The sequence below is a fragment of the Kryptolebias marmoratus genome, linkage group LG20 (assembly GCF_001649575.2).
Source record: "Kryptolebias marmoratus isolate JLee-2015 linkage group LG20, ASM164957v2, whole genome shotgun sequence".
NCBI lineage: Eukaryota > Metazoa > Chordata > Actinopteri > Cyprinodontiformes > Rivulidae > Kryptolebias > Kryptolebias marmoratus.
Window position 1 is genome coordinate 12,951,446 of NC_051449.1, and position 21,520 is coordinate 12,972,965.

A 21,520-nucleotide genomic window follows, 5' to 3' on the forward strand; every position below is an offset into this window, starting at 1 on the left:
GAGTTCAGTGAAACTAAAGGAATCTAGCTGAAGATGTAATTACGTTAAACGGGCTGACAGAATGTGATCTGTTGACAGTAAAAATGAGGAACAAAGGTAGAGTGCTGTCAGGTTATTGAAAATATGTAGTCTGATTAAAAGTAAACAAGTCAAGCCTTGTTCATAATGGAGGTAACTAAACAAGGAGTCCTCTGAAGAGTAAAGGCTGCAGTTCTACTGACCTGCACCCTGAGTAACTCCTACTTTGTCATCTTCATCCTGAAGAGTTTCTGTCCTGACTCTGCTGGATGGCCTCTGGGTCAGCATTTCTACCTGATTTGACCTGAGGTTCAGTTTTCCATCACACCTGTGGGTTTCTCCAGGAGAACTGAGAGGAAGTGACTGATCCAGGATAAGACTTGGGTTTGATCAAACCTTGTCAGAGCTTCATGAATGCCAGACCAGGCTGAGGAGGTTTCTGACATGCTCATCCATGTTAGAAACACGTCTTATCATGAGTGCTTCTTTATACATCATTTGTTAAAAAAGCAAATGTTTTGACTGTAAAAATGTCCTTGACAGCTAAAAACTCTGCCTATCTTTACTTCTGAAAGATTCAGCCCCACTAAAATGCTCTTTTTATATCTAATCCTCTTACTGACCTGTTGACAGAAAAAAGGTACAATTCAATAGTTTCAGCACTTATATGTTTACTATGTTCCATATTGAGTTTAGGGGTTTAGGAGTTTTGCAAATTTTTACACTCTGTTTTTATTAAGATTTTGTATAACACCCCAACGTTTTCAGATTTGGAATTATACATCCAATGATTACTTTCTAAAGGGTTCTTTAAAATCTGTACACTGTTTCATGAGATATTTTGCTAAGACTTCAAACAAACGAACACAGAAACTCACAGATATAGGAAACAAACATTATCACTCCACCTTCAGATTTAGTGGCCCTCTGGCTCCCCTGCAGATTCTATCCCACCTCGCTTGTTTAAAGAGGTACTTGTTACTATAGGGCCAAATGTGCTTCAGATTATCAATAGTAATCTTTCTTCAGGTATAGTATTTGGGGGTTTTAAGCATGCATTTGTATGTCCTCTACTTAAAAAAACAGGCCTTGACCCCTCTCTTTGGTCCAATTTCAGGCCTATTTCTAATCTCCCATTTGTTTCTAAAATATTAGAGAAGGTTGTTTACAACCAGTTGTTACCTTTTTTAGAGGACAATGGTATCACTGAGCCATTTCAATATGGGTTTAAAGCCCTCCACAGTACAGAGAGTGCACTTCTTAGCGTTTCTAATGATATATTCTTGTCAACAGACCCTGGAAAGTTTGTTGTTCTAGTGCTTTTAGATTTGTCCGCTGCATTTGACACCGTTGATCACAATATCTTAATCTCTCGTCTTGAGCACTGTGTGGGCATCAAGGGCGTCGCCCTCAACTGGTTTATATATTTCTGTTTATATTTCATACATCACCCCAACTTTTTCAAATCCAGGGTTGTACATCTACTGATTACTTTCTAAAAGTTTCATTAAAATCTGTCCACTGTGTCATGAGATACTTTGATAAGGCTACATACAAACGAACACACACACTCAAGGACATGGGTAAAAACATGCAGTAATCATGACTAACCTCACCATGTGACACTAGAAGGTACAGTATATGTCATTTCCTCCTGCATGAAACTAGACAAGTGAAATTCAGCTAAAATGGATTTTACTGAAGTTAAGTGGGATTGTTAAGATTAAAAAAGAGTCAGAGTATTATATTAACAATACTAAAATAAGTCAAACATTATTTTTATATTTCTTTAATTTACATATTACAACACAGATCATCTTAAATTACATGCAAATTCAACACATTTATATTTTATTTGATTATATGATTTCATCAAGAAGTGTCACAAAAGAATGTTTTCAGAGAAATAAACTACTTTCAGCCCTTTTACATTTACAGGGAGAATAACAAATGCCCAATAAAGGTGCTGTGGTCATTCGAATTATCAAATATCCAGGTGTTTTGCCTAAGCTTCATATAGACCTGGTCTCCAGGTTCAAGCTGTAGAGTCATCCCATTGCTTGCCGTCTCATAGCGATCACCAGAAGGATGGTTGTACACAGTCACCATCTGCTCTCCATTCTTCATCAGCCGCAGCCCCATAGGTTTAGTGGATACATTGTGACCAGAGAAGCTGAAGTAATAAACTCCTTTGACAGGAGCAGTGAAAATACCTGAGGATGAAAACACAATGTCATAATCTTTGGATTTCCTAAGGTTTTGTTACATTCATTTTGGCTTTGTTTAATGCTTTGTATTCCTGTTGTAGGTTCTTAGTTTGTTTCTTAATGAGTGGTTTTAAAGAGCTGTTTGGATTATCTACAAGGAAAAAATCGTTGAGGCTTCCTTTGTTTTCTACTTTAGTAGAAGAATATCCTGGTCCATCTTCTGTGAAAAGAACACAGATTTTTTGACAGTTTGACTTCAAAATCATTTGATAAAAAATTGAATTACTTTTATGATGTTTATAATACAGCACATGTGTATATGTGCATTTGTGCATTTGTTTAGTTTAACATAAATTTATTTTACTCTTTCTAGTTGTGGGTCTTTCTCACCATCACAGAATATCACACACAATTATATTTACACCTCTTAAAACACGTCAGTATGTTCCAGTATTCTTAGTTGGAGGCATTTACCCACCAAATAGTCCCATGACTTCATGTTGCTGTGGTAAAATTACCTGTTGTAGGGTTGTATGAGCCTGTGTTCACATAGACCTTCTTGTAGACCAGTGTAATCTCAACATTGAATGGTCCAATATTTCCACCCTGGCTGATAGATGCGCCAAATGCTACATGACCTCCTTTAGAAGTTACATAAAAAGTATGGGTTGTTATACTGGTTGGCTTCATAATAAGAAGATAAAATAAAATTTTGCTGATCTTACCTTGGACGATTGACCTCAGGTCCTCCAACTGTCTCTCAGTGTTTTTCAGTTTGGCCTCCAGTTCTCTTAAGATGAGAAATAGCCCACAGTTTTCCTGGCTTCCTGTACAGGCACCAGAAGATGACTCGATGCTCCTACTTTCTGCACTTTGAGCCTCTCCTGGTTGTTGTTGTTCAGGGACTTCAGCCCCTCACAGGCAGAGGAAGAAGAAATAAAACACAAGCAGTGAAGGCTTCATCTTCAGTCATTTCAGTTTATGGGTGTTGTTCTGATGTCCTCACTGTGCAAAACATATACCACATAAACAAGGAAATGTCTGTGCTTTTATGTTAATTATTAAGCAAAGGTTCCTTTGGTTATGGTTTAATCACTTTTAGAAATCACTTTAATGACTTGTTTTTGTACTGAATCTAAAGATAAGCCTGGTTACATATTTGTTTTGCTTTCATTTACAGAAAATACAGTTCTGTGAAGTTATTTTACATTGTCCCATCAAGGAGCCAGACTTTTTTGCAATCTTTTAAAATAATCTTGATCAGTATGTCATCAGGCATCAACAGCAGATGAACAGCATCTGAAAGTCATGTCTTTAAGAAACAGAAACAAATCCACCAAAGTCCAGAAACAGGACCTGAGAGATGTTTCGTCCTTCAGCTGATCATCTGTATGTCACATTTTCTGATAGTAGCTGTTTGGAACTCGCCCTGTTGATGCAAATATACTCCTAAAATATCTAAATAAATGTTCTTAAAAACTTTATTGTCTGGGTTTTGCTCATGATCTAAGTCAGGGGTTCCCAACCACCAGGCCAAGGACCATTACAGGTCCATGGATCATTTAATACTGGGCCTCACAGGAAAAGAAAACAACAAAAAACTGCTAATATTTCTATATACACTGGTCAGAAAAATATTTTGTTTTGAAAGGTGACCATTTCCGTTCACTTCTCTTTCTTGTGAAATGATTTTTCAAATACCAGCAAACCTACAAGCTAACTTCAGCAAAACCAAAAAAACTAAAATAACAAACTTTGCTAGAGAACTTCTTTTTCTCCATTAGTCTGCAGGAAAAGTTGTCTTGTAGAAACCTGGTTTGTGATGTAAGAAGATTGGAGACCACTGATCTGAATGATCACTGCATGACTGCTGATGTTAGAGAAGCTCAGTCTAAGCTCTGTTTAGTTTAAAAAATGATATTTTCTGGGTTTGATTTAATTCCAACTAGGTTCAAACTTTACTGACTGACTATGTTAATCTTGCTTTAGATCATCTTTGCAGCTGTTTCACTCAATTTATAAAGCACTTTGAACCACCTTGTTGCAGAAAAATGCTATATAAATAAATTTGACTTTGATTTGACTTTTTAAAACAAGCTCCTTTTCACCAGTTCATAGTAAAGGGTTAAAACGGCCTCTGGTTCTCTTCCTCTGATTTTAATGATCCTCAGAAAAGATAATCCATAAAATCTCTTCATGGTGAATCTCTAACCAGAAACTCTTTCTAAGTTACTTTTCAATCCCGGTGTTCGATAAATTTCCGCTGGCAGTCGTGCCACGCTAGCCACACCTTCTCATTCACTAAATTTAAAGTAAAACCTTTAAAGAACCTAGATCTTAAATAACCTTCCTCCTATTTGCTTTGCTATAGATATTTGAATAAACCTCTTTAATCTTTCCATCCAAAGTAATTCTACTCTTAATGTTTAAAAAACAGCTTTAGTACTCCCCTTTTTCAAAGGTGGAGGTCCGAATCCTTTAAATATTTATCAACCAAATACTACTCTGGGTTCTCAACATGCTTGAGAAACTTGTCAATGTCCAACTAAAGGCGTATTTGGGTATAAATACGCCTTTTGGGTATATTTATTTTGGGTATAAATATTGTTTTACCTCCAACCTGTCTGGCTTCAGGAAATAGATGAAGTTTTAAATGGCTTTATTAAAGCCTGGGATGCCAAAGATTACATCCATCCATCCGATTTCCTTACCCGCTTCTCAAAACTATTCACCCCCTTAGATGGTTTATGCTTTTATTGCTGTCATAAATGACTCATGGTCAATATGAATTGGGCTTTTTTACAAAAAGAATTGTTCAAAAAAACCCTTCAATGTCGAAGTGAAATCTAATTTCTACCGAGTAATACCAATTAAATAGAAATATGTAATGTTAAATAAGTGACTGCATGAATATTCTGTGTAAATTCTCTAGTTTGTGAAGTTTTACATTCTCTTTGAGCTTATTTATACCTTTGTTTGTTACACTTTATGGCTTTCCTTGGGCCAAGTACATTTGTAGTGGTACAAAAAACAGTATGACATGACTCATAAAGATAATAACATTCTGGTTTACAGCACTAGAAGAATAAAACGTGACAGATACTTTTGTTTATGAGGAAATCAGTTATGGACTACACTGATATTCTACATCAGAGGATCTGTGTTTTTCTGTTTTTTTTCTCTGTGCCTGCAGACTGTTCACAAGTGTGGATGAGTCACTCTGGTTTTGGAGGGAACAGTGAAGAAAAGACCTCACATTTCCAGGGACCAGAATAGAATAAACGCTCTGCCTCCACACTGCTTGCTGAGTAGGAGGACACAGCAGACACAGAGGTTCTCTCAGCTCCCCCACATTCATCAACACCTTGTCTCCATTTTTCAGCTCATATCCTTGTGCACTTGTGAATGAATGATGGCCGAGGCTGTCAGATTTGTCTTTGAGTTTTCAGGCAAACATTTTCATAGTTTTGATTGTTTGCAAATCAGTGGTTTAATAAGTTGTTGAATAAAATGTCTACATGTTTAAATGTGGTTTATAAACAACAAACATGACTGAATTCTTCTTTGAGCATCCTTGATGTCTCCTTTCTGTCCACAACAGGGCAGGCATGTGCAGCCAGTAGAGTGAGTGAGGTTTGGTAAACCTGTGTGAGGAGCAGTTCGTATCTTTTCTCTTCAGCATTGCAGCCTAAAAGGTTTTTACTTTTATTTGTACTTTTGCACTTCTCTTGCTTAAAACTCTGAAAATTCACGATTTGGAAAAATCATTTATATTCAATAAGGTAAATCCATAGAAAGACACTTGCACATGCGCCTGAACATTGTCTTCCTTCTTTCAGTTCCTGCTTTAGTGTCTTGACTCAGCACATCCTCATCTTATCATCCTGTCCTCTGCTCCTCGTCCCTGGGAGTGTGGGGACACCTGCAGGCTCAGGGGCTATTGTAGCGGACTCTTGCAGGCTCAGGACTGGGCTAAAACCAAAGCTGGGCAGATTTCTGCAGACTTCACGATGGAAACTGGTGAAGTACGGATTTGGAAAAGTGGAATGTCCTCAAACCTGGACTCAGGCTGGTAAGATCTCAGCCAGCTTGTGAACTCGGCTTGGTAAAACTCCATGGTACATCCTGACAGGATGTTTGGAGACTCCATTTCTGGATGATTAACCAACAATAGATAGACACTTACAAAGTTATACATGTGAGGCCTCCACAAATCCCTGGACAAGAACTGATGAGACCTCTGCAAAACCCAGAACATGAAACTGGTGGGATGGCAGCAGACTTTAGAGCTGGCAAGATGGCAGCAGATCTTCAGAACTGAATCAGACTGGTTGTCAGCTGATCCTCAAACGTAGACCAGATGTACACCTGCTGACATCAATTCAGGCAGAGTGACTTTTGACCTCAGAACAGGCAGCTGAACTGCATTCAAGGATTGGGTGGACAGCATCATTGCTTCCAAAACTTGGTCTTCTGGATGATTTGCAGCCCTGTAAACTTGGGCAGACATGTTGTCTGCAGCCCCAATGACTTAGAAGGAGAACTTGGACATTGGCCATGGTGAGGCAAACTGCAACTCTGCCAGGGGCTGTGCAGGAGCAGAGCTAAAAATTGACAAGGAATGTGAGGGTGCAGGTGATGTATTATAACGTGCCTGGCAACGTGTTTGTAGAGGTTGAAGTGTGCCAGCTGAAGTGCTTCTGTTCAGGAACCGTCTCCTCTTGAAGGCTGGTGAGATGGAAGCAAGTTAAGCAAGTTAAGACTGATGGGTGACTGATTGGTAAACTGACTAAAGTGGAGGGTAAAGAAGCTCAGGAGTCATTGAGGTAAGAGTCTGACTCCAATTTAATGTAGATTGTTTTAAGAGTATTTTGACTACTGGTATAGCCAAAAGTCAACACAGGACAACACAAAGAGTGAATTATTTGTAAGTGAATGTCCAACATTTACTATGTTTAGAATAAGTTGTTGCTTAAACCATACAAGTCACAATGAGGTTTAATTTGAACAGTTCTGAATGAGAACTGACGGAAGAGGACTGCTGGGATCGTTTTTGATCAAATCCTCCTCTCACAGGTTGGTATGTTCTCAAAAATCCCAAACACAGACAAAGCCTCAGACACAGTTTGGTGTAAAATTACCCAAGTTTATCAAGCATGAACAGAAAACAAACAAACATCAAAATAATTAAGAATGTAAGCCTGGCAGAAAACAACTGAATGTTTATGCAGGGGGAGCAAACAGCCTCCTGCAGACGAGGGAGATAATTGCTAATTGAATCCAGTTTCGTTGGAAAAGAGGAAACCAAGCTCGTGCCAAATAAACACCAGAAGAAGAAAAACAAGAAGGCACAACTGAGACTAACAACAAAACAGACTGAAAAAAGAAGCATAAAAACACAAATTACTTCCTTGCTTTTAACTAAGCAAACTGAGATTTTATAAATGTTATTTTGTAACTTCTAAATTGGGATTTCATCATTTAGGTCTTCGGGACCGATTACTTAAAGATAATCTGAGCATGACTAGAAAAAATGTTTAGACTTTTTTTTTTTTCCATTTCAGTTCTTGACAGGAACTTGGGGCATTTGCATTCCACTTTTGGTGTTTGATTTTCAAGCAGCAGAACTTGCTTTGAGCGGAAGTCACACTGAGCGTGAGTCACTGTAGTCTTGGAGGGAACAGTGAAGAAAAGACCTCACATATCCAGGGACTGAAATAGACCAAAAGCTCTGTTTCTGTCTCTCACACTGCACTCTGAGTGGGAGGACACTGAAGATCCAGAGGTGCTCTCTGCTCCCACACATTCCCCTGCATCTCATCCTCATTTTCAGCACATATGAAACACTCAGGCCTGTAAATGACTGATGGATGTACCTGTTGTTGTTTTTATTTATTTTATTATTATTTTTTGCGTGTGTGTGTTTGTGTGTGTGCTTGGGCATCTTTACTTTCTGTTTCTGAACCAGAATCATAAAAATAATGCTAATGTTACTTTGTTAGTGTCTTCAGGCTTGCTATAGAAATGTGACACAGGCTTTTTTTTCTTTGAGGCACCAAAAACACATTTTTTGTCCACAAGAGGGCAGGCAGGTACAACTAACAAAAAAAATGAGCTTGTCTAAATGTGTCTTTGTAGGCAGTGTTATCAAATACAGGGAGTGTATAGACTAAATACAACATTTCTTCATTTTTTGGGTTGACTGAAAAAAAATGTTTTTTCCCTTTTATAGCTGTGAATTCTTTCTACTAGTCCCCTGACTAAAGGCAAAGGATCAACACACTCATGGTAGGTTCTCAAGGACAAATATCCAAATTTTTGCAGGCAATTATGAGCAGAAAACTCCATGAAGGCAGAATCTCACCACAAGTAGGGAAAGAAAGTGGCAAAGCAGGAGTCTTTTATAGGGAGTCAGACAGAGCAGTGATGAAGTAGAATGGACTGGGCAATAAAGGCAAAGCGATCCCATTAGGGGTCAAACTGAACACACCAGTGACCAGGATTTCTGTGCTGTATGGACAGACAGACAGGGCTGACACAAAGCTGTAAGGTTGAAGGACACCTATTAGTCTTCTGAAAAGAGGGCAAACCGCTGATTTTTCACTCTGAGATTCAATAAAGACTGAGGCATTTGAGTTGAAATCACTCAGGAGCTGTCAGGATCAGAGGCTGCTGTTGGCAGGATGTTAGCAGGGCAAGAGTTGGCAGAGACAAGAACCGGAGTGGAAACAATCACAAAAGCAGCCAGCATTCAAAGATAAACAGTAAAAGACATCCTGAAAGCCCACAGAGCTGTTGCTAAGAACCACAGTAAAACATACAAGAAAGCTTTGGCTCCTTTGAGACAAATTATACAGTAAATTATCCTTAGAAGCCCTGTAAAAATATATTTCTTGCTCCGGTAGTCAACTTCTCACTGATGTGTCCTGGTCCCCCAACATCTCACACAGACCTTTTTATTCCTAGCGACACAAGAGCATAAGTTTTATATTTCTGACTTATGTAGATTCTCGGTAGGAAGTTGGAGACCTACCATCCTGAAATTTAAACCAACGATCTTCTGTTCAATAGGCAGTGAGTGGTGTCCATGTTCACAGTTCCCCTCTAAAGCTCAAGACCCTTCAAACGAGACCTGGGAGTCTGAGGGTTTCTTAGTTGCTTTACTGCACTCTTCTAGACAGAGATGTGTTGTTGATACTGGTATTTGCTAGAATCATTCTCTTTATGTTCAGGGATCCTTCCAGTTACTACTGCCACCACTGTTACCCTCACTTTCCACATATTTCTGCTTCTTCTTCGTGGGTTTCTCATTGTTAGCTAATCAACAGGTTTGGGTTATAGGAATTGTCCCAACCTTCTTGTTTGTCCCTCCCTTCAATCTGTTGACCAATCTTTTTGTCTACAGCTGCTTTTTATGAAGTTAATGAAACATATGAATAAATGTATCATAAATTTCTCCAGTTTTCTCATGTTGCTCCTCATCTTTTATCTGGATAAGTGTGACAAATCCTATCGCATCTAAACGGTAGAGCTGAACTGATAAGGGCGGATTGTGTCATTTCTTGAACTGAAGTTGAAATTTGATCTGCATTCTTCAGCGAGAGGTACTTTGTCGGGATAAAGATAGCCATACTTTTGATTGTTTGGTGTCCACTCATCATATATAGCTTTTCAACAGACTCCTTGTCACCTATGACTGAATCCAGATCTGGATCTGGATCAAAGATTGTGTCCATTCTAAACTGGGTCATGCTGCACCTCTGGTCAAATGATGTAAATCCATCCATAACTGTCCCTAATCCATCCATAATCCCACATTACAAACAAACACAAACTCCCTGGTGTAGGTGCATTGATTTGAATGGGTTGTAAAAAGGTACTTTATCCTGAAGATGAAAGTATTCAGACCTGAGCTCTAAAAGAAAAAAGGTCTGGATGTGTGTGTATTCACTTTGGATCTATTTGTCCATCAAATACCTTTCGTTATGTTTCTGTCATTGTTTAATAAATCACTCAAGAGAGAACACACTGGTGTATCAGGTTCTGTTCTCAGCTGAGTTGGCCGTGCATGCAACAGGTGTATCTGTGAGATATTTTTGACAGGGAGACAAAAATATCACCCGTGGCTTTGATCGGCCTCCATAACAGATCCGCGGACTTCTCTAGCTGGCTTTGGCGGGAGGTCAAACAAAAGCTGCCTTTGTCTTTTAGTTTGTCAGCTATCTAAGAATAAAGTTAGCTTCGGGGGGACGGTTCACAGAGCTGTTTCTGACCCCCTCGCTGTTATATCCTTTGATAATGTTTGTGAGTCAAGTTTATCTGTGTGTGTCTGTTGTCTGTTGTGCTGGATTTGTCTGAGCACATGTGTACAGTTTAATACATGGAAGTTGTGTCAACTTAATACTCTGAATCACTACATTAGCCTGGGGGCATAGCAGAAGCACGGCAGCCACTAAAACACAGATCTCTCCTGCTGTATCATATGACCGACCTCATATTGTAGCTACTTACGTAAAGAGACGTATGAAGGGCAACATATTTAGAAAGGGATTTGCAAACTAAAGAAAGGACACTATCAGCCTGTCTGAAACATGTACCTCAAGGCAGCCTGTGCTGAGATCCCCGTGCCGAGGCCGAGAGGGGGGCCGAGACTGGATCGCTGCCCTAGTTCCGTCCAGCAGAGGCAGGGGGCAGGAGCCAGGTTGTGCACCTCAAGCCACACCAGCTGTCTTTTGGGAAACTCTGAAACCAAAGCACCTCGAGAGCAAAAGAGCGTGGAGGAACTTCTTCATGCACACACCAATTTTTTGCAGGCATCTACTCATCCAAATGACAGCATGGTGCACAGGTATGTTCTGTCAGTAAGTTACATTCCAAACAGGTGTTGAGTGATGGGGTAGATGCTGTAAATTTGCTTCACAGCACATTAAAGGACCACCACCACATAGGCTGATCTGTCCTCTTTAAGTTCTGCAGATTTCAGTGCCAGTAAATGACTACTGCATGGGTTTAAATAGTGTGTGTAGCAGAACTGTCAACAGATGAATATTAAAATCTGTAATGTCATGGGAGCTGCACAGTGGCACAAGTGATTAGCTCTGTGTTTTCATATCAAGATTGTGGGGTTGAAACTCAGCTGGGTCCTTTCTGTGTGGAGTTTGCATGTTTTCCCCTTGCATGCAAGGTTTACCTCTGTGGGCTCTGGATTCCTTCCTCAGTCCACAAACATGCATGTTAGGGTAGTCAGAGGCTCTAAAGTGACCATAGATGTGAGCATATACTGTTGCTTGTCTTGTGTGTTTCTGTGTTGGCTTTGTGAGGGACTGATAACCTGCCCAGCGTCACAGTTTGCCTCATGCCCATTGACTGCTGGAGATACACCACCAACTCCGGAGAGGACAAATTAAATAGAGAAAATGGATGGATGGATGTCAAATCATTAAAATATGCATTATTGCATTAAGTAAATTGACTTTAAGCTGGTAAACGAGAAACGCGTGGGACTGTATGTTCATGCTATATACAAAACAAAACCATATGGATGCAGTTCTAATATAGAACAGCACTAAAGTTATACTTTGACATTATAGGACTTGATTTATTTTTGCTCTGAATGTAATAGGGATCAGCAAATTTTCCAGTACGAAAAGTGCTGGAATGGAGATTTTACTTAAGGACATTGTGCATTTTTCTGCCTTGTGCTAAGTAATCTTCACACACTTGGGATTAAAGCACATGTCATGGCAGCACAGCTTATTTTTTGCAGAGTTCAGTTAGTTTTACATCTTAGTTTTTTATCTATGCTTCATAATGTTACAATGCACAGCCTTTAGTTTAAAAAACAAACAAACAAACAAACAAGAAACAACATGAAAACTTGTGAAAAAATGAATTATTTAAAAGTAGTGCAAATGTGAAACAGGAGAATCTGCAGCAAATTAATAAAAAAAAGTTGTAGTTATGTGTTTGGATCTAACATCATTAATGCACAAACCTCAAGCCAAATAAGCAGCAATATGTTATTAAAATACAGAAAATTTTATCTGTGGGGAAAATAGAGCCTTGGAAGTGAGGAAGGTTGAGGTTTAGCATCAGATCGTGTTGTGTTTATTGTGAACAAGCTGTCAGACTGATAAAAGTCTCAGGAGGACCCAGTTTAACACTCACATAAACTGGTAAATTAAAACAATTCAAAACTACAAAGTTTGCCTATTTTTATTGTCATGTGGTTGCTTTAAAATAAGAGATGTATGAAAATCTTCAGTGCTCATAGTGTGTGTTGGGAATGCTTCTCAGCTACTACCACACCAAATTACATCATTAACATAAAAGAGAGGCAGACTGGTAATGATTGCTTTATTCAACAACAACAAAATATGAGCACAGCAGTAAATGTCCAATAAAGTGTCTTAAAAACGAAATATTCAATTGCTGCAACAGTCCAATCAGTCCAAACCCCAGCTTGTTAGAAAACATAACCCCCTATTATTCAGTCACCACTATCACCATCATTTAGTGTCCCACCATGAACAAGCTCACGATATAAACATGCCAGGATGTATCTGAAGGGGCTGACACAAAAAAGATGTCAGCTTTTTGTAAAAGCAGTCACAGTGGATTCAAAGTGGCAGGCACCGGTGACAGAAGTGACGGTTTTTCATGCTGTGGATGATGGATGGGTGCTCTTTCCCTTCCTGTGGAAAAAATTTGACAAAGTGTTCCGGCCTCGCATCACACTCGGAGTCAACTTTTTTTTTCCATCGGTGTTTTGTGGAGGGAAATTCGCAAAGCTTTAAATCTCCGGCCTTCGCAGAGAGCGAATGTCGGGACAGGTTTGCAATGCATCACAGTAACTTGATATCCGGGTCTAATCAGCAGTTCAGAGGAAGGACGGAAAAATGTGCTGTTGTGAAGAAAAGAACGTGGAAACATTGGAGAAAAAAAAACAGGAGCTAAGGAGGAAAAGAGAGACGTGATGGAGCAGAGAGGAGGTCTTGGACTGCTGCAGCGGTGACATTGACATATTTTACAGGGCTGTAATTATGTGTCAGAAAATATATTGTTATGCTGGGGAACTTTTTTATAGCAGTGACTTAAGAGCGCTACTGCTGGTGCTATAAATCGATGCATCATTTATGTGAGCCACAGGCAGTGCCGACAGATGTTCTACCTGTTGGAGCTCCAGGGTTAGGTTTCTTACAGAGGCATTCATCACTCTTTTTCTGCAGCATCATGACAGCTCTTCCTAAAATATGCACACTCACTCTGTGCTTGTGTGCACGTTAGCAGCAGAGTTGCAGAAACCTGTCAGAAGATTTTACTAGAGTTATTAGAGCCAAATGGGTTGCCTCAGGGTAACACCGTTCCAAACTCTCGGGGATTCCAAATGAGAATGAAAAATCTCAACACTGACACACTTTTAAATGGAGAGGAAATCAAAACCTTGCCTCTAATTGTGAGGCTAGAGTTATGTTTGCAGCTTCCTCCAGCGATGCGCTTACCTCTCCGGAGCATTGAGGAATTATCTGGTCAGGATGAAACAGGGTTTCGCTGCAGGAAAAGAAGCAGTGGATGATGTAGAAGTGGCAGAGCATCAAAGATAATACGACTTCTAAGAAGGTTGCGGGGTTTAAGGAGGCATATGCAAAGCAATTTTACACATTGGGATGAGTTTACATGTCTTGGGGATGCAAACAGCTGTGATGAACGGTTTGCTAAGACCCTGGAGGGAGTTTTCCACAGTCTGCAGAAATACCCTCGATGATATGTTTGGAGGGTTTTTTTTTTCTGCTTCAGCTTCAAGACTTCAAAACCTCCAAATGTGAGGAAGAGCTTGTGCTGATATCTCGCGGGAGGCTGTAACAAACAGCACTGTCGAGATCAGTGTTAGGAGTTGGAAGATCAAACAGTTTTTAATCACATTTTATTATTGTCGTTATTATTATGAAAGACTGATACCAAGACATCTCCGCCTCTTCTGTTTTGACTGTGTTTGTTTTACAACTGTCTGTAATACAGATCAAGAAGACAAAATGGAAATATAATTTATTGGATGCTGAAGCATCCACATTAATGAATTCAAAGGAGAGCTCACTTCAGATATATTACAAGGACTAATTCAGGACATCCTGCAGTTTCTCATTTTGCATAAAAAAACTGTAGTTTCTCCTCTCAAATTCCTCCCACTGACCCAAGTTTTGACTCCTGTCCTTCAGTGTGAACTGATGCAGGTAAAAGATAAAGTTACAAAGCATCCAATCCTCACAAACAGTAGTTATTTCCCTTAATAGAAGATGCTTCTTGTTGGCTGCTAAAAATGCTTCATTTATTTCATTTCTTCTTTTACTTGCCAACCTCATAATGTAGCATATTTAAAATGGAAAAAAGAAAATGCATTGTATTTTAGTTTTGGTTCATATTTGGTGACCTTTCAGTTCTTTTTATAACAAAATGGGAAATTAAAGAATCACAGGCTTAAAGAATTACTGAAGCCAAAAAAAGCACTAAGATGGCTTTGGGTTTGCTTTTATTGTATGAATGCTAAGCTACTATTTTGCTATTTTTGGCTTTGTCAGGAATTGGGTTTTGTTTGAGTTTCTTTTTAGATTTAGATTTATTATTTGTTTGCGTTTCTTTAATTCTGTTTTCATTCCTGATTTACCCTGTGTTTAGTTTTGTATTAGGTTGTTGTGGATTAGGTTTTATCTTCTCATGTGTTTTCTATAGCTTTATTTTGAGTCTTGTGTTTTATGTGTTTAGTCTTTTCCCTGCTGTGTAGTCTGCTCCCTGTGTCCTCTGTTCTGTTCCTTGTGCCATCACTCACTCTCCATCAGTAGTTTCCTTGTCAGTCAACCGCCCACACCTGTTCCTTGCTGCTAATCAGTTCACCTGTGTCCACTTCCTCATCAGCCCCTGTCTCAACTTCACATACCCACTGGTTCATTGTTTGCTGTCATGCTCAGTGTGGTTCCTTCGTGTCTTCCGCCTCATGTTTCTGGGTTCGCCATTATTTGTGGGTTTTTGTTATTTACCGTAGTCTTTTCTGCCATGCCAGCCCTTTTGTTCTTGTTCTTTTAAAATAAATTAGTTTTCATTTCGAGCTCCTTCTGTGTCTGCTTACGTTTGGGTCCGAATCCTTCTTCCACAAATCTGTGACAGACTTGCTGGTTTTAACTTTTGTTCTGCTTGTTTTAACTTTAACAACTAAATGTACCCATCCATCCTTTTTCTTTACATGCTTTCTCCCTTTCTGGGTTGTGGGGGATCTTTAGTAGTCATTGTGCAAGACGCAGGGTAAACCCCAGACAGGTCACAAGTCCATCACAGGGACACATAGAGACAAATGAGACAAACATTTACACTCTCACTCACACCTATGGACAATTTAAAGCAAGGGTTTCCAATCCTGGTCCTTGAGGGCCACCATCCTGCATGTTTTCCTTGTTTCCCTTCTTCAACACACCTGATTCAGAGGTTAAATTGCCTCTTCATGTTCTGCAGAAGCCTGTTAATGACACACTGATTCAAATCAGGTGTGTTGGAGCAGAGTAACACATGCAGGATAGTGGCCCTTGAGGACCAGGATTAGAGACCACTGATTTAGAGTTATCAATAAACCTAACATGCATGTTTTTGGTCTGTGGGAGGAAACAGGAGTTCCCAGAATAAACCCACACATTCACAGGGAGAACATGTAAACTTCACACAAAAAAAAGTCAGGAGGCGAACATGCGACCCATCTGCTGTAAGGCAACAGTGCTAACCGCTGCTCTGCCGTGCCACCACTTCAAATTCATTCTTCATTGAATTTCAGCAGTCGTTCAGCACTCAGAATTCACATTGCATTTTCACAGAAAATGCAATTAGGTTCTGTCACTTTCTGGGGTTTTTTAAGTTGAGATCATTCCCGCTTTCTCTCCTTGACTGAATCAATCTTGCTTCCTAAGATGATTAGCGGTAAGCTGATTACCTCTAATATCAGCCATTGTTATCAACAAGATCAGTCATCATTTACTCAGAAAATAGTTTCAATAGTCCTCTGTTGGATTATAATACAGTCAGATTTGTGAGTATTTACTCTCTAAATCTTAATTCTTGTGTATGACCTCTTTCAGTTAGTTGTATTCTCATTTTCATCAACATTCACTCTTGCCTGGCCCTTTGGATTTTCCTTACTTTATCCTGTTCCTGCTTTCTCTTTGTAATTTCTTCTTTCAGGCTAATAATGTGCATTAACGTCTGCTTTGTTTACCTTGATTTTGAAACTTGTTTTGCTCTCTCCAAAATATCTCTTGCTTCACAAAACTCCCATTTAACAAGTGCAAATCATCTGAGACAAAAGCACAAAAAGCCTTTCAACATGTTTGGAAAAACCTGCAAAATGCAACCGTAAACACATAAAATAGCAAAACACAGGCTTCAGGAAGGCTACAGCCTTTTCTGAACAGATTTTTACAAGTGTCGACTCTTATTAAACGCCGTCACAATGATCTAAATAAAGCTGTGTTGGCCTGGAGGTGTGTGGATGGTCAATGAACCATGAAATCAGGCATTGTCACATTACTGCTACATGGGGGAGGAAAGTAAGGCGCTGCTCTGCTAGTTGATTTTTATGCTCGATTATTGCACTATCCCACTTTTAATTTATCTGTTCTCAACATCTGCTCTGAGAAGCTGATGCCTGTTTTCTTTCAGGGGGCTGTGAGGATTCCTGAGTCCCCATTTTTCTCGTTGCGGTATTTTTGCAGGTCATAGATGGGTGCTACGTGCTTGTTTTATGATTATGTGAAGAATGCATGAGCTGCAGAGCCAGTCAACTATAAAATTAAATTGTAAAATGTAAAGCGGAGTGAAAAATGTAAGTGAAAACATGTAATTAACCTGCTTCTCCCACCTGGACATCATGTCTGAAGTGGAACACACATATACAATAAGTCAGGATCTAGAGAGAGAGCTACTTCTCTCTCTCTCTCTCTCTCTCTCTCTCTCTCTCTCTCTCTCTCTCTCTCTCTCTCTCTCTCTCTCTCTCTCTCTCTCTCTCTCTGCGTAGCGCCATAGTGTTAAAACACTGCAGTTCTTTCAGGCGCTCAGTCAGAGCCGGTCGCCTTGCACGCGCAGAGTCTCCCACTCACTCACCGACTGGCTGAGTCTCTCTCTGCGCTCAACGCTCGTTCTTCACAGCATCTATCTTTCTGAAGTGAGGTACCATGCATCCTCCTCTCTCCTCCTCCTCCTCCTCCTCCTCTTCTATTCTGCTTATCCATCACATGCCCAAGGACCCCTCATCAAACAGAGCCCTGTTGCTGCAAAGCCAAGGACCGTAAAGAAAAAGCTCTGCAACTTCCTGGAGGAATTTGGAGACTGGACGAGGCTTTTCTTTTTCTCTCCTTCTCTTTGCTTTCGTCGCTTCTGTTGGGATGCAGATCTATGCAGGACTTCTGCTCTCCACGTAAACACAGAGCGATCTTCCTCAAAGTTGTTTGGGACTTAAAAATCAATCATCTCAATTGATTGCAACTCACTGTGTAAGAACATTTGCAGTGGCTATGATTAAATCTTTTGTGTGTCTCCGTGTTGCGAATGGATGCTGTTCACCAGAAAACATTTGTGCATGTGCAGTTTTAGTCCGGAAGCATTTATGTGTCCGTAAAAAGCATGACCTTCTTCTTGAGACGTGTGACCGGAGTGAGAGCGATTACGTGCATGTGCTCATCTGCAGCACAATGTGGTGGTGCAGTGTTACTCTCTCCCCGCTTCAGAGGCTTGAATTAAAGGTTTAGCCGTCAGCGCAGGGCAAGAGAAACTCCTTCGACACCCACAGTCCTTGGCACCTCAACTATAAACCTGAACATTAAGAATCAGAGACAGGCCAAACTAAAATTGTGCCCAACAAGCCCAGAAGAGAACATTTTTGAGTTTGCAAGGCAGAGAAAAAATTTCAGGCATGTAGAAAATATTTTAAGACAGAGGGAAAAAAAAGAGGGAAATACCAAAAATAACAGGAAAAACTAGGGCACAGTTGAACTCATTTGCCATGAGGAAGAAGCTTAGAGATGTGAGCAGGAGGCACTAAATTGGGGGAAAACAGCTTTCTGCATGTTTTTGTTTTCTGGTTTGGTAAGATTTTTTTCCTCTTCTAGTCAAGTGCTCTTCTCAGTTGGACCACTCTCTGAAGCAACTCAATAAGTACTTTTTTTTTCATCCTTCTCCCTCCATCTCCATTCTCTCTCTTAATTTCAGGTGCAGTCAGCCCAGCTCAGGATCTTCAGCCCGGCACTCGGCACGCTGACCAAAACTGCACGGCTGATATGTCCAAATGTGACAGGTTGCATAAGGTTTTTCTCTTAGAAAGAAACTGACTAATCCCATGGCCCCATCATTCCCTTGCGTGATTTCCATATGAGATTCCACAGCCTTAGAGAGAACTGGTCTGGACTTCTGACTTTCAACTTCACATAACAAGAACAAGATCTAAGTTCCACAAGCAGAAAACAGGATCTCAAGCGCTTTGAGGACATAAACAACAGTTTTTTTACCTTTGGAGCAACTAGAGGCGTTTTTTTTCCAGGAGCCATGCAGGTGTCGTTTGCGTGCACAGACCACGGTCTGAAGGCCCCACGCAATGGGGGGGAGCACAGCAAGCAGAACACCACCAGCCCCAACACAACCAGCCATGCCCGCGCCCGCTTCCGCACGGTGGCCCTGATCGCTCGCAGCCTGGGCTCCTTCACCCACCGCTACCACCACAACCTCAAGGAGTCCACGGCCAAGCTGACCGGCATGAAGTACCGGTACGTAAACCGATCAACACATGGAAGAAAACAGGAGAGCAGGGAGAGCAGGGACAGCAATGAGCGAAGGAGCGTGTGTGTGCAGGTGGCAAGCTGAAACGATTAGGAGAGTAGCAAAAGATTAAATGGTAAAAGAAAAAGAAAAAAAATGAAGATGCGTGAGCAGTGGCAGGTGATGAGTGGGATGATGTGTGTTTGAATGTGAAAAACACACACATTTACACATTTATCCGCAAAACCTAAACCATGGGAAAACTTCAGGTAATTAAAGATCTAGCATTCCTTGTATCAAATTCTCACGCAGCCTTATTTGGGAGAGTTTCATTACAGTATGGCCAGTGGTTTGTGAGATATTTTAGCAACAAACAGCCATATGCACACACAAAGAGGTGGGCAAAAACATTATCCACATTATCCACCTTTGCCTTTCAGGCAGTGGGCAATAAAAAATCTAGATTTCAGATTTATCAGAGGAAACTAAACCATGAGAAAACTTCAGGTAAACATATGTGACTTTAAGAAACAAAACAAGAAATATCTTTCCTCCAGCCTACTGATTTTAAAATACATTAATGACAAACAAGTTACCAGAAAGAGCAAAAAACAAAAACCAGTAGAGTATAGTGTATTTAAACTAACAGGCAATATGGTAAAGTGAACCCAGACATTCACAGTTGGTACTTCGCCTGATCTTTAAGGTCTTAGTTTAATACTCTGACTATGCGGCGCACAGTTCTTAATAACTTACCACAATCACGCAGCACATTCTGGAAAGTGTGACAGTAAAGCTGTGCAGTGGGGGCGGCAGAGCTCTCCGTGTGTGTCTGTGTGGGAGTTGGACCAAAGCCGGGCCAAGTAAACAATGCTCTCTTATCTCACTGAGTGGGCTCTTAACCCAGGCCGCAGGAGCTAAAGAGTCACTTTCGCCTCACCCCGTCCGCTCAGGGTGACATCAGGATCAAGACAGGACGGTGGGACGGGGCTGGAGTTAGAGGAGAGACAAGAAAGAAAAGAAAAAGCACGAATCAGAAACTGAATGAAAGGGGAAATCTGGACTGTGAGGTTGTAGGAAGGGAGGCGATTAACAAAATACAGAAAGAATTTATGCAGAGTGGCAAAACTGTAAAACGTGTCTGCTTGTCAAACAATATTATCCTGTTTCCATGACAACAATAATATGGCCGTCTTTGATCTGTTTTCAGCACTATAGAAGCCTGTTGACTACTATTGTGGGAACTGGTTTGACATTTATCATTTCCCTTTTTTGTTTTGTTTAGTTTTTTTTCCCCACTAAATGGGTAGTTCACATCTTATGAAGTATGGAAAGTTATGAACATGTAATATCTTACCTGTTGTAGATGGATCTTTGAACAAATTCAGTTCAGAAAACAAAAGAGTTTAATTCAGACCTGACCGATGAACTAATGGCTAGTTCTATCAGCTCATCTCAAAACAAATTCAACCTCAAAAATTCTGTATTGGTTTGTACTGAAAGTAAGAGAAACAAACTAAAGTATCGATCTCATCACGCTAATATGAGCTTATACCAGTGCTGGTATCGACAGTATTGATATTTGGATTGATACGCACACCTCTATATTACATGGGTATTCTAGCAGAAATACTGGGATATTCCTGCTGGAAGTGCCCCAGGCTGCACTGGAAGTGCTACAGCTAGCTGCTGTTGATACTTTGGCTTGCAAAAACCCATAAAATTCTATGTAATTAGTTAATAAAATAACATTTGCACGAACTGCAATGAGATCTTTGAGGGTGGAGTTGTTTTAAGCTGGCAGAAATCCACTTGGGTCTTGGCCCCACTCAGATTAACTTCGCTTGTCAATCCAGTCAGTATTTTAACTCTATTTCTCCAAACTGAGGCTGTTCAAAGAGCTATCTACAACAGGTAAGATGTTAATTGTTCTAAACTGTTCCACACTTTAAATAATTTGAAGTAACTTTTAAGCTTGAAACTTAATTTTGGAATGTAATTCTTCCTTTAGCTTCTTGTAAAATCCAGACAAGTGTTAGAGGTAAAGTTTGCTACAAGCTCTGAACTTCAGCACAGAGAATCAAATATTGTACAGTATTTCTTCCTCCCTGCAAACATCTGACTCAAAGCCTTTACAGAAGATACTCGTGTTACTTCAGATCACACCTGACAGGGAATTTCTTCCTCTTGAAGCGAAGCCAAGTCCACGACTAAATCCGTCTCGTACAATCTCTTTGAAGTGTTCTCTGCGTGTTAAACGTATCGCACGGAGGTTTTTCCTCAAAGGCGAGAGCGTGTGCGGTTGTGGGCGAACGCACTGGCACGTTACCTCACTTGCCCTGGTGAATGTGTGTGCGTTTGATGTGCGTGGCGTGGAGGTTTCACACTGGGAACATCTGAAGGCGTAACAAGTTGGAGCAGAAAAAAGTAGAGTGCACAGCGAGCGAACCTAAACTAATAATACCACTAGCCCTGGCATTTTAGTTGTCATGGCGATCCAAAAATAGTGTGCT

At 40.3% G+C, this 21,520-nt stretch overlaps 2 protein-coding genes across 4 annotated transcripts in view; one reads left to right on the forward strand and one right to left on the reverse strand.

Moving 5' to 3' along the window:
- Positions 1–1,928: 1,928 nt before the first annotated feature.
- LOC108239453 (caprin-2-like) lies at positions 1,929–9,976 on the reverse strand. Its single transcript, XM_017422161.3, has 4 exons — positions 9,916–9,976; positions 2,951–3,139; positions 2,744–2,866; positions 1,929–2,231 (listed from the first exon to the last, which is right to left on the reverse strand). Exons 1-4 carry the CDS (start codon positions 9,974–9,976, stop codon positions 1,951–1,953), a joined length of 654 nt encoding a protein of 217 aa, XP_017277650.1. The 3' UTR covers positions 1,929–1,950.
- Positions 9,977–10,795: 819 nt separating this feature from the next.
- kcnab1b (potassium voltage-gated channel, shaker-related subfamily, beta member 1 b) overlaps positions 10,796–21,520 on the forward strand; it is a 38,926-nt gene continuing 28,201 nt past the window's right edge. Inside the window, exons 1-2 of one of the 3 annotated variants that reach the window (XM_017422338.3) lie at positions 10,937–11,073; positions 18,465–19,015. In XM_017422338.3, coding sequence (XP_017277827.1) covers positions 18,798–19,015 — 218 coding nt within the window. In that variant the 5' untranslated portion in view covers positions 10,937–11,073; positions 18,465–18,797. Of the gene's footprint in view, positions 11,074–17,316; positions 17,750–18,464; positions 19,016–21,520 lie in introns of those variants that run through there. The other 2 variants (XM_017422337.3, XM_017422339.3) reach the window with 2 other exon arrangements.